The sequence below is a fragment of the Panulirus ornatus genome, chromosome 33 (genome assembly GCF_036320965.1).
Source record: "Panulirus ornatus isolate Po-2019 chromosome 33, ASM3632096v1, whole genome shotgun sequence".
NCBI lineage: Eukaryota > Metazoa > Arthropoda > Malacostraca > Decapoda > Palinuridae > Panulirus > Panulirus ornatus.
In genome coordinates, this window is record NC_092256.1 from 18,838,981 (window position 1) to 18,852,401 (window position 13,421).

Genomic DNA, 13,421 nt, shown 5'->3' on the forward strand with positions numbered 1-13,421 from the left:
AGGATTGTGGGAATCTAAAACAAACCTGCTCTGCTGCTAGTCCAACATCCAAACCTCGACCACACACGTAAACGTAGCCTGACAGCAGTGACTAGCTGCTTGCATGACCTAGACCACAAGACAGAGCTATCTTATTCCCAACAAGCTCAGCGCAACGTTAATAGTAGGGCGTAATACAGTTACTAGTCATGGTACCTTTGGTGGCATTATGATCATAAGAAAATCGCTCCACAAAGGCAAAAGATAATCCTTCTACTTATTTTGAGGGCCAAAGAGTTACTTGTTCTCTGGGTAAGAAATGATGTATATCTGATTTTCATACAGGCATGTGTAATTCAGTCACAAACCCCCTTTCCCAAGAAAAATGTCTAGAATTACATATTATGAATAGACGTCTAACAGAGGCGGTCTTAACTGCCCTTAATTTTCAAAGCAGGGTAACGTCTTCTAATTGTCGCCAGTTGAGGGAAATCTTAATTTCTAGCTGCTGTATATTCATGCAACATTAGTCCAAATGTTATACATAGCTTACAATAAATTACAGAGGGATATGTATTTTGCAAAAATTTTTGGCGTCAATTTCACCAGCCTAGCCCATGTTCGGTACTAAAAATAAGCAGCGGCGTAAACATTGCGTAGGACGATGGATGTTATCTTGACCGATAATATTGATTCTCAGTGTTCCCGGACTCCTACTGTAACTGGTAACAACTGAGAGGAAAAGTCACCTTCGACGATGCAATTTCATCGTCAGAACGCCCTGCCCGCAACCAGGCCCCACTGACCTGAAACACAGCCCTATCCGCTTCAAGTGCCGTGGTTCAGTCCGGACACTGACAGCACGTCGACCCCAGCATACCATATCGTTCCAAATTATTCTATCCCGTGCACATCTTTCACCTTCTTGCATGTTCAGGCCCCGATTTTTCATTCCACATTTCCACCTCAAGTTTGGCCTCCGCCTTATCGTTGTTTTCTCCACTTTATATATATATATATATATATATATATATATATATATATATATATATATATATATATATATATATACATATATATACAACCATCTGGTCACGTTTCCGGTGGATGGCCACAGAAGACAAATAATCTCACGCCAACAAAATCATGTCCAGCACCTAAGGACGCGCTTTGGACAAATAGAGCTCCTGCAGTGTAAAGAATCATAAAACTGACACGGTAAACCACTTCGTTAGTCCATATTATGAACTTCCTGTCGTATAGTTTAACAGTGGGGAGTGATTATCAATAAGAAAATCAAACTGTATTTCAGGGAACGTTTAGGCCTGAAATATGGTTTAAAACCGAGATCTATAACTAGCAAATTGCGTTTTGCGCTATTTTTCTTTTCACGTTAAGCATACAATGACCATTTATTTCAAATTTTGTAAAACTATGACCCAAATAGTTGAAGTTCTTTACATAGCTAAGGAATGTACATCAATCTAGCTCGGAAGGGCTGAGGGTGACTCACCTAGGGTTCCCTGGGGACACTCTTCACTTACATTGTCTTGGATGTACTGAGGATGTCACCACGATTCCATTCCCAGCGTTAGACAGCTGTTCAACAAGGACGAGCAACTGGCTCTTTGTCGTCGATTCATTTTCTTTCTGCGTATAGCGATACCTACATATTCCTGTTATAAATGATGCTTGGTAAAATAATGATAATAACAATAATAATAATAATAATAATAATAATAATGATAATAATAATAATAATAATAATGCCATTATCCATGTGACTGAATTTACCACCTAGGCTTTTGTTTGTTCCTACGTAACGATTGGTATATGAACACGTTAGAAAATAGCAGGCCCTTGTACAGTCTGGAAGTGTAGAGTTAGTTAAAAAGGGAGACATGAACTTCACCACATCAGCACTTAGCCTAGCCATGTCATGTGACGCAAGTATCGTCAATAGGAGAAAGAGCTGAACAATAGCTTAGCCTAGCCCAAATGAACAATGTACCGTATGAGAAAAAGATGCTTAAACTAACCACCTTGTTCTGGTGTTTAACTGGGTAGTTGCCTGTAGGACGCTTAATGTCATCTTACAGGTCTATCATTTGAAATGGCGAAGAATCCCCAAGATGCAAACTTTTTGGTTAGACTTAACTGGTATTGTCATGTGAGATACTTTGCTGATGTACGCAGCCACAAGTACGGGGTGACACCACTGCGCACGAGGTCGCCCCAGCAACAGACTCACTCCACACTTGTAGGCTTGACAAGTGCGCCATCTAAATTAGTTCTGAAATTACATGTTACTTAATAATAAAACTTTGAAATGAATTTCAAGTATTCATGATCCACCTGTTAACCCTAAAATACATGTACATAAAAAAATGTATAACAATGATTCACATTTTGTAATATTCACAATCGTTAATTTACTCTTGTCCGGTCAAGCACATAACAAGGTTACACACAGACCCTGTCTTAATGGATTAAAGAGTTCTCACGAATGCAACACTATAACCTACATTTCTTAGTAATTCTGCTCGTTGTGTGAATCATGATGGACTTGGCCATTCACGCACACCCACTTCCACTTGCGCCTGTACACATACAGAGACATACGCACCTGGCATAGGCTAAAGTAGGCGTGTTTACGTGTGTGTAAAACTACATTACACACATAAGAGTAAAGACATGGCACATTGGCACACATACATACAAAGTTAAGTGACGTGGCAACACGAGTGTTAAACTCGCTTCTTCTAACACATACACACACACACACCAGTGCTATCATCCATACCCACACACATCCAAATTCTTACAAACAAGAGTCCGAGCTGGTGGATATAATCAGTAATGCACCCCTAACTGACGGACCCAAAAAGTTAATAGTTAGGATGATTATGCCCCAAGGAGTTGAACCCTGTGGCCAGACACTGGTAGCTCACACAGCCACTCCCACGGACCCCTGGCATATGTTACGTATTTCTGAGTCAAGGATCGACTCGCATGACCCACGCCGATCAGCTGGTTTTAAGAGGTGATAGGAGAGGAAATGATACTTGTTTCGTTACTGTGCAAGCGAAGTTTCTGAGTTTGTCGCCCGTTAGTTTGTATGTATGCAGTCAGTATGTTACCACGTGTGTATGAATGTGTGAGTGCTGTTGGGTACATCGCTGCCTGAGACAGCAAGACCAAATCGTCGGTCGAACACCCTCTCACCAAAAACCGCCTCCATCCTTGACAGTTATATAATCGTTGAACTGACTTAATCATTGGTACATCTTAGCACATGGATAACTGAGCTGTTCCGCCGCAACATACTTTATAGTTTTTCAAGGTGTTCTCTTTATCCGTAATATCTTTCTTCAAATAATCTGGATACGCATTCGTAAGAGTGGAGTCGATGTAAAAATACATTGCAACGTGGTTTCTGGACGTATATATATAGTATATAAAGTAAAGAATTTACAAGGAGACTGTAATGATTTGTATATGTGAAAAAAGAGAGGCTCAACGAAAGAAAGAGATAACCGCAAAGACGGGATCGAGATAAACTGAAGGGAATTGTGTTTAATAAGTTTATAAAGCCAGGGAGTATTAGTATAAATCAGGTTAGGCTACTGCAGACATTATGAGGCGTAGGAAGGAAGGAATTATGCTGGATACACACCTTTTGCATGCTTGGGATATGTAAACGCATCAGAAAAACATATCACACCGTAAACCTGAACCATCCATCTGTACCATCACCTATCTTTTGTTTCTCCATCTTATTTACTCTAACCTAGCTCTTCTTTACCTTATTTAATCATCCAAAATGGAAAGAATGGAAGAGGGATGGGGATATATGGATCAATGGGAAAATCGGGGTTAAGTACAAATATCGAAACGCTGATAGCAAGTTGAATCTCGTTTCCCATCATAATCTCATAACCATGTATTTTTTCATATCATGAGAGAATAGTAATAATCGAATAGCTATGTTTATTGAAGTTTCAATTGATAGGCTGTAATAAGATGGCACTTGAACAGGATGACACCATGACGGGAAAGCCCGTAAACTGAGGGCCAGTATTTTTCCCCGAAAGTAGCGGTCACTTTCTTTAGAACACTCAAGACCACATCCTATTCCGCTCACCACTCACCACAGGAAAGATACACAGTGTGGTCTTTACGTTACAGCAAACACAGGGTAGTGTGGGGATAAGAAAAGCACTAGGTTCAAAGTGAAATCCGTAATACCATAGAACTCTTCTTTGTATCCATTTGTTTTGCTATTTGCTCAAAGATATTTGGGAGAAAAACTGCACGTATGCAATTGTTTTGCTGTTTGTTTTATTACTAGGAGAAAACTGATCGTATGCATTTGTTTTGCTATTGTTTCATGATAACTGGGAGAAAACTATTATTGGTAGTTTATATTGGTACATATCACGACGGACAAAATTTAGAAAACGAACTCTCGAGAACCGGTGCGAAAGTTGTGTGATGTGATGTGAAGATTAAGTCATTAGGACCGTGAGTCATAACTCCAAATAAAAGTTAATAGTCTGATGACTAATATCCTCGAAGGAAACTAAATGATCCAACGCTCGTCTGTCAAACTTGTTTGACCTTTACTTGTCTACCTCGTCTGACATTTAGATATGGATTGTGTCAGATGTCAGATGAGCAGTAAGCTTTCAGTTCATTACCCAGAGAGACATAGGATATGTCAGTAATCAAATTACCGGTTCACGCACGCACTTGACCTTAATTTTTCTTTATGAAAAGTTCATAAAGACGAAAGCTGATACGAAAGAAGCATATATATATATATATATATATATATATAAGAGAGAGAGAGAGAGAGAGAGAGAGAGAGAGAGAGAGGAGACTATAAACTCAGAGTAGCACAGCTAAACTGATATATAGGTTAAGGTCATTCTACTATTAGTAGGTAAGGTTTGTCGTGGCGTAATGCTCGCTACGTAGCCCCTCTTCGATACAGACAATAAGTAAAAAAACTGCATACGATGCTTTCACCTTAAACCTGCATATGACATAGCCAATATGCTTACAACGTATAGCAGCATGACACAACTAGTGGCCTAACCTTCGTGAAGCAACAGATGCTTGCAACATGTAGCAGCAAGGTAGCCACGGTTGGCAGGCAACAATAAACCGCGAAGGGAGAGAAGCAGGTCTTGCGTAATGGAGAAGACTATAGAATAAAAAAAAATCCTCCTGGATATAGAGCTCATGAATTCTACTTCAGCAGTTGATAGACGGTACAAAAGTTTCGTCGTATATCAATACTACTAATAATGATATTTTGCAGATATTTTTCCTCAGTCTATGTATTCAGTTTCGTTTCTAAGCAGATTTTTTTTTTATGTGTAGGAAGCGGATGAACAAGATATTAAATCGCAAAACATACATGCAATAATCACTACGGAGAAACACATGCACAGATAAGAATATACTTTCTAGATATGATATAAATACTTTAGATCACGGTTAAGGAAGAATTGGCAAGCAATTACTTGACTAAGCGAAAGAATTCCGATAACTGTAATAGCTGAGCTGTTGACTTGAATCGAAGCCTAAACAGCAAGGCGACGATTTCTGCCAAGACTGCACCAGCGCAATATCCACTCATACACAGCTCAGCAAGCTAAGATCCTTATAATCAAGGTCACATACTTCACATCTAGATAAATCGAGGCAATCAATTTCAAAGAGGTTTACTATCGATAAGATATTAATGACTATAATAAAATAAATCCCGTCTGTCAGCTTCGCCGTCCTAGTCTTATCTTTACCTGAAGGTGTTGGTCTTTCGACTGGTGGATGTCGCTTGACATGACGCCCTTTGACGACCCTGGCAAAAAAGTTTACAGAGCATTTCGTTTCCCTATTTCCAAGATATCGGAAAAGTAAAATACTGCTGAATAGACTCATGGCGTAACGGCACCGAGTCGTAATGCAGCGATGATCGAGGTCTAATGGATCAACAGTTTCAGAATGAAGAAAAGCTTGTGAGTAACGAAGCCATTGGTCCCTGTCTGGTCGACTGATAAGCTCTAGTGCTCTAGGAATGACACAGATGGGTATCATGAATGTGCAACGCAGGAACACACAATAATAAAAAAAAAAAAACCATAGGCTCAAACGTAAACATCGTTAATATTTACAGCAGTGCAGTACGACTTGGTTACTACCACGACTTTCTCCAGCAGAGGTGCGATTGTTGCTGAGAACAATAACGGGTGTTAGCCCCTAGTTTCTGGTCATTATCTCGAATGTACGTAGACAATACCCTTGGATATCACTTACTCTTAACTAGCTATCGGTACAAGGCAACCAGCGTGACCTCGGAATGGGTTGCCAGCGATTTTCGTGGTGAAGGTTTATATTCGTTTTACCCTATCATTGTTTCTTTCATTGTTAATCCATGCAACATCATATTACCATTACTTACGTGCTTCATTTGCTAGTTCTCAAACTGCTGACATCACTCGAAAGTTTCTTGCAACCTGTAAAAGAAGCAGTTTTTAGTATCGGCTACACGTCAAAAAGTTTGAAAAGTACTCATGGAAAAAGACATATAGGCGAACCAATAAATTATGGAGGGTTGGGTTGCTGGAGTCATGTTTCGCCAAAACCTGACCGGCCAGAGAGGTTTGTGATCCATTAAACCTTTTCTCACCATCCTTTTCCGGTCCCTGAGGCCTCCGATGATGGATCAAAATAGAAGGCAGCCAATGGCTAACTAGACACAAATTCTTCACAAAAAGCTTCATCGGGCTAACCACAGCCATATAACCAGTCAGTTCATGCACCAACCATATCTATTAAGTTGCCTGCATATCCCGGGTCAATCAATCGTAATTCTCTACCAGACATCAATTTATGTTTCGTACCATGGTAAGATATGATGCAAGATTTCATCTAGATGGCAAATGACCAGCAGATGAGAGCTACTAAATCCAACAATTTGCCCACCACAAAATACTTGAAATATATGTATATACTCTCTCAAAATGTAGAGACAGAAGGAAGAGCCAATTTATGATAATCTTTACCCCTCTAAGGCTCAGTCATCTGCTCACACGAAAATAACGAAATGAATGAAAGGCGTAACCTAAATTAATCCACTATCCTACATTTTTCCCAGATATATTAGTATGGGGTTTTCAGTTATCTATCTGAATATGGGGGTTAGGCCTTTGTGAAGTGATTGCTTTTCTTAACCCTCACCTTTTTCTTATGAGATTTTTCCTTGCCTACAAACTCATTTTGGATAGGCGTTTTTGATGTGGTCACATATATCATTCAAAATATTGTTAGATATCCCTGAGAAGTCGTCATAAGATTGCTGCTTATGTCATTATACTGCTAACAAATTATGAAAGGTTAATAGATATATAATGATAGCCTTTTTATCGCCGCTGCAATTACATGCATCATTCATGTTTGTATTGGAATCAACAAAAAGGCAATCCCACTTTCCATCGTGATATAAATCAAATGAAAGAAATTTTTTCATGATAAGGTGCTAATCTTCAACACTGACAGTTTCAAAATGTTACTTACGTAAATTGCTGAACTATCTATTTCTCCATAAGTTAGAGAACTAGAGAAGATTAGAGGTTCCAGATCAAAGCGCAAACAGGTCAACTATGAATCCCTGCGTTCGGACACAAGAAATAAAATTACGTAAACATAAACACTGAAATTAATGACAAAGCTTATGTATAGCACCCAAAATAAAATTTTGAAGCATAGAATAGGTTTCCTAACTGTTTCTACGTCACTGTCGCAATAGCTTAGGATTACTCATAGCCTTCAGCTCGGAAGTGGCCCTGGCCAGGTTCATCCTCGGATGAGTAATGCTAATGTTTATATTCCGAATAAAAAATAAAACTATCTAAAACATCATAATTTGAATAGTGATATATATCATTTAAATATTAAAATGAAATAATATTAATATTAGATATATCAAGATATAGATTTATTTTTAGTTTTAAAAGACAGTTTACAAAATTTTAAGCGGAATAGAAGATAACAAACAAAGATGGTGGATCGACTAGGTGAGAATTGCCAGTACTCTGCAATAATTCAAGGATTTCTCGTTCATAGTATAAGGATTTACTGAAATTTATAGATGAATACACCATTAACATTCATCACTTGAGACACAAGGATTTGCTTTAATGAAATTTTTATGATTTGAGGATGAATACCCAGAGTTAAGGTGCATTTGGGTCTGGAGTGGGTCAGACAGGATGTGAAGTCAACATGTTATTGTTAGTACCGTCATCTACAGCTTATGATGCCTCCTTATACGTAATTCAGTATAATTTGTAAGAGGAATATATGTCTCAGATTTAAAAGGTGTATGAAAACACTGTCATTACGAAAATTTTACGAGCCGAAGAGTTTCTAGTGTTGAGACTAGTTGTATTATGTTTACGAGACCTAACGTGATCAAAGAGTGGTCTTCCAGTTACCAATGAAATTAAAGGAAATCTGAGTAGAAAGATCATTTCTGATACTTCCGTGGCCAGGTAGGTTGAGAGGCAGCCTGAAATACTGTCGTCAACCTTTAAGGATGCTGTATAGTTTTTAAAGCATTCGTCATACTTGCCCTACTGGTTATTTTGCTGCCAAGTCGGGACTGGCATCATTGATGACATCGTTCAGTTTTCATGTTGGATTAAAGTTCCATTGTAGGAGCACCATAAAAATAGCTTATGTGGATGATCATAAGTGATATTATTGGAGATATTTGATGGTAATTGGATGCATTAGTCTTAGCTGATAGATTTGGCAAATGTTGCACTAGTAGATTCTGTACATTCTGCATAGTTTGTTTAAAGTGGGTACTTACCTGTAGCACTTCCTGCTTTTATAAAGTGAAAGCTGTACAAAGTAGGCAGGGCTTTGACTTATTGGGAAATTTAGGGGTTAAGTCACTTTGTGTTGAGTGCTCAGAATGTAAGAAAACAGTTGGTATCATTTCCAATAGAGTCTATTAACAAAAACGATATGCTTGTGGTGTCCTAGAATAAATTGTTTGGTCTTCATGTGCAGTACATGGACCTTTGCATATGACTATCTTGCAGACATCTAACACAAAACATCCATCAGGCTCATTATTCATATTTTATGAGTTTAATTAGCATGTAAATGTATTTTCAACTGACTGAAACCTCTGTAGAATGTTTGTAAAACATGAGGTGGTGCCTTGTGAAAGATGGGCAGATCATATAACTCAAATGATAAATCATGTAACTCACCTTATGGTTAATTAGTTGCACAATTATTTTGCTCTGTTGAAGGACTGGTGAAACTTTTTCATTGTCATCTGTCTTTTTGTCGTTGAGAGTCACATTTTATCCTTTATCAATACCCTTGGTTATATTAAAGATTTTTTATTGTATGCTAATAATACTTTACCTTCGTATTTTTCAACATCTAGAGAATTGAGTGATGTAAGCATCTGGTTTGGATTTTGCCTAAGCCATTCATAAGATTTTTTTAACCTGAAACTTAATCTTGCCTCATAACTTCCAAATTTCACTTTTGACCATGGAACTTAGTATGAATGCTTTTGACATTTTTGGACGTCTTATTTCACACTTACTAACTCTGCAGGATAAAAAAAAAGTTGTAGTAGAGTAAAAGTTACAAACTGCAGAACTCGTGTTTAAAGTACAGTAAATTAGCATTGCTGAACAATATGAATAACATTCCACACTCTCAACCCTTGTTTTTGTGAAGTCATTATTATCTTATTTGCAATTTGTAACAGTGACTATGCAACCATAGATGAAACCTGGTTAACAACTACGATCCAAAAGTTTCCCAGATTTTCTTATTTATGTGGTGTCCTCCATGTGAACCTTTACCTGGTCACTAGTGATACCTTGAAGATATTCTGGAATATGTGGTTTTCAAAATATATGGTGTTGGCAAGAAAAAAATTAGTTGTACTTTGAAGGCAAAGGAAATGAGTGTACTTTGAAGGTAAAGGAAATAGTTGGATAAATATTTGAAAAATGTGTATTCTTAAGATTCAGTTAATTATTGCTTTCTTTTTTGTGCATAAGTAAGTAGAGGGTACAAGTACAATGAATATGATCCATGATACTAAAGGAAGAGAATGTTTTGAAAATATTTATATTTTTATTTTGCTTTGTTGCTGTCTCCCGCGTTTGCGAGGTAGTGCAAGGAAACAGACGAAAGAAATGGCCCAACCCACCCCCATACACATGTATGTACATACACGTCCACACACGCAAATATACATACCTATACATCTCAATGTACACATATATATACACACACAGACATATACATATATACACATGTACATAATTCATACTGTCTGCCTTTATTTATTCCCATCGCCACCTCGCCACACATGGAATAACATCCCCCTCCCCCCTCATGTGTGCGAGGTAGCGCTAGGAAAAGACAACAAAGGCCCCATTTATTCACACTCAGTCTCTAGCTGTCATGTAATAATGCCCGAAACCACAGCTCCCTTTCCACATCCAGGCCCCACAGAACTTTCCATGGTTTACCCCAGATGCTTCACATGCCCTGATTCAATCCATTGACAGCACGTCGACCCCGGTATACCACATCGATCCAGTTCACTCTATTCCGTGCCTGCCTTTCACCCTCCTGCATGTTCAGGCCCCGATCACTCAAAATCCTTTTAACTCCATCTTTCCACCTCCAATTTGGTCTCCCACTTCTCGTTCCTTCCACCTCCAACACATATATCCTCTTAGTCAATCTTTCCTCACTCATTCTCTCCATGTGCCCAAACCATTTCAAAACACCCTCTTCTGCTCTCTCAACCACGCTCTTTTTATTTCCACACATCTCTCTTACCCTTACATTACTTACTTGATCAAACCACCTCACACTACATATTGTCCTCAAACATCTCATTTCCAGCACATCCACCCTCCTGCGCACAACTCTATCCATAGCCCACGCCTTGCAACCATACAACATTGTTGGAACCACTATTCCTTCAAACATACCCATTTTTGCTTTCCGAGATAATGTTCTCGACTTTCAAACATTCTTCAAGGCTCCCAGGACTTAACAGATTTCAAGAGGGCCATTGATGGCATGTCTGTGCATTCCATTTCAAGCTATACCCCTTGCATTCCATCTTTGTAAAGAAAAAAAGCACTGTCTAATCACATAAAGGTTCACAAGAACACCTCATACATAGTTTTTTCCAGGTTTTTTATAATACAGTTGTTAGTTGAAAAACTGTATGTAAAGGACACAGTTGTGTTTATTCTAAAATTCATTAAGGATTATTTTATGTATAGTTAGAGATGGTTTTTATCCTTACTCTTGGCTGGATCAGAATTATCTAATGTTTCTCAGAGTGGATTATGAATATTAGAATGGTGTTGTAGAGCAGAATTAGGAAAAAAGAGAAAGAAGACCACAGAATTATCCTGTACATATACCCATTTGAGATTTTGAAGTGTTCTGATCAACTGTTGGAACTATGAGATGATATGGTGATTTTGATATTATGACTTGGAAAATAACTGTACCTCAGTGGTATGGGAATATTGTCCAAGGTCATATTAGGTTGTGTTGAATTGTATTTGTGTGTTAGTATGAAATATATAGATCATGCATACTTAATCAGTTAATGTTAGTAAATCAGTAGAATTTTTATAGCTTTGGCGTTTGTTGTCAGTTCTTAGATTGCACTTTAGATATGAGTTGGCTGCTATCACTGCCTCATCTTTGTATGCTTTGTTTCTACAATGTGTGGATTAGCACTTCAGTACCATTGTGACAATGCTAGGGTCAGGCTCTGTGCATACAGGAAAAATTACTTTATTTTCTTAGATTTAAGCAAAGGAAGTTGCTTTCTAAACTCATTTCTCATACCGTCTGAAAACCTTTTCATCTTTGTTGAGATACATATAGACACAAAAGAGTTAAACAATAATACAGTGAATTAGAAACACCTTTCCAAATTTTGTTATATCTTATATATGTATGTTTGGGAACAGATGAATCAAGATAGAAAGGGACATGTGTTTTAGCTCATATACATATGTGTATTGGGAAACATTAATTCACCAATAGAATCGAAAATAATTACAAGAAACATTGTACCCTAGCTGCTCGTATTATTGGCAGTAGAAAGGGTCAGGAAGTGCTTTAATCACTAGTAGAAAAGTTCAGAAACTGCATTCTACATATTGCTTATTTTCTGCTGACATACTGGTCAGGACACAACACATGGAATCAGATGCTGCTCACTCATGCTTTTTAGTATAGATAATCTTAATCATCCTCAATTTAAGCATTTTTTTCATAGTTTTATTGTAATGAATTTCAAGTGAACAGGATTGTCTGTACTTTACAGTGATGCATCATAGTGTTTGACCAATCATATAGGGGCTGTATGAACCAGACTTACATTAAGATAGGGAAAACGCTTAGCTTGTTATTGTCATTAAACTGATAATGGTTTAAAGATTATGCTTTTGAGGCTGACTTGACACAAGTTGCATTGAGAAGAGGTGTGCAAAGAGATTATCTTGATCTTTCTGATAAACATATGCTGTTATTTAACATGGAAAAGATTTATGTTGCTATCAGATCACTCCTGAGTGAAGTCAAAAAGTGGTATATTGTGTTGATTCTATTGTATGATCTCCCATTATCTTTGAATAAGCTTATGCTCTGTCTGTTATCATGGGAGGGGGAGGTGCCTTACTGCCACTACTGCCATGGGAATATTTACTTACCATTTTTCATGGTTCTCCTTCAGTGAAAATGCATAGAAATTAATTGATGTTTAAGTCAGAGACTCATATTGTATCTGATTAGATTACTTATAGTTGATAATTTGGTTTTCATTGTCAACTAAAGTGTTTTGTAATATAACTAGGCAACTCTAAAGTGTCATCCTGTGCCAGTCATTAGGCTGAGCCTTATGTTTTTCTCATTTATTTTATATTTTTTCATTAGTATTTTATTGACCAATTACATTTTGTGGCTACTTACACTTTCATTAGTTGTTGAATATGGCACTAAAGAATTATAGTAATTCTTTGTAAAATAGTGTTCAAAAAATTTTAATTTTCAAGAGCTTGGCATCTCTGTGGGTACACAGAGGGGGTGTTGCTGCATTGTTTCATCAACTGTGGGTAGGCAGTGGCCTTTAGGACTTTGTGGAGCAACTTTAGGTGTGGTTGTTAGACTCTGGTATATACTTCATGATTGGGTCACCAGAAGTGAACCAGTAAGTTGTCTTTTATTCTGATGGGAATCTGTTATTTTCATTGAATTGGTATACATATATAGCTTGCAGCAAACTTAAATCTGCAAAGTGTTTTCCCTTTCATTGGATTTCACTGCAGTCATACAGCTGACTGCCCATCCTG

The 13,421-nt window shown here is 37.7% G+C and overlaps 2 protein-coding genes across 10 annotated transcripts in view; one reads left to right on the forward strand and one right to left on the reverse strand.

The window, feature by feature from the left end:
• qm (geranylgeranyl pyrophosphate synthase quemao) overlaps nucleotides 1-7,671 on the reverse strand; it is a 42,718-nt gene extending 35,047 nt beyond the window's left edge. Inside the window, exons 1-4 of the mRNA XM_071681798.1 lie at nucleotides 7,564-7,671; nucleotides 6,449-6,503; nucleotides 2,138-2,272; nucleotides 1,524-1,655 (exon numbers count right to left, since the gene is read on the reverse strand). The gene's annotated coding sequence lies outside the window, so the exon portion shown is untranslated. The remainder of the gene's footprint in view (nucleotides 1-1,523; nucleotides 1,656-2,137; nucleotides 2,273-6,448; nucleotides 6,504-7,563) is intronic.
• rush (rush hour) overlaps nucleotides 1-13,421 on the forward strand; it is a 47,580-nt gene that overhangs the window by 1,434 nt on the left and 32,725 nt on the right. For 2 of the 9 annotated variants that reach the window (XM_071681790.1, XM_071681795.1), the window contains exon 1: nucleotides 7,983-8,063. The exons of 4 other annotated variants lie outside the window; for them this stretch is intronic. In XM_071681790.1, coding sequence (XP_071537891.1) covers nucleotides 8,048-8,063 — 16 coding nt within the window. In that variant the 5' untranslated portion in view covers nucleotides 7,983-8,047. 3 more of the 9 variants (XM_071681792.1, XM_071681793.1, XM_071681791.1) reach the window with 3 other exon arrangements.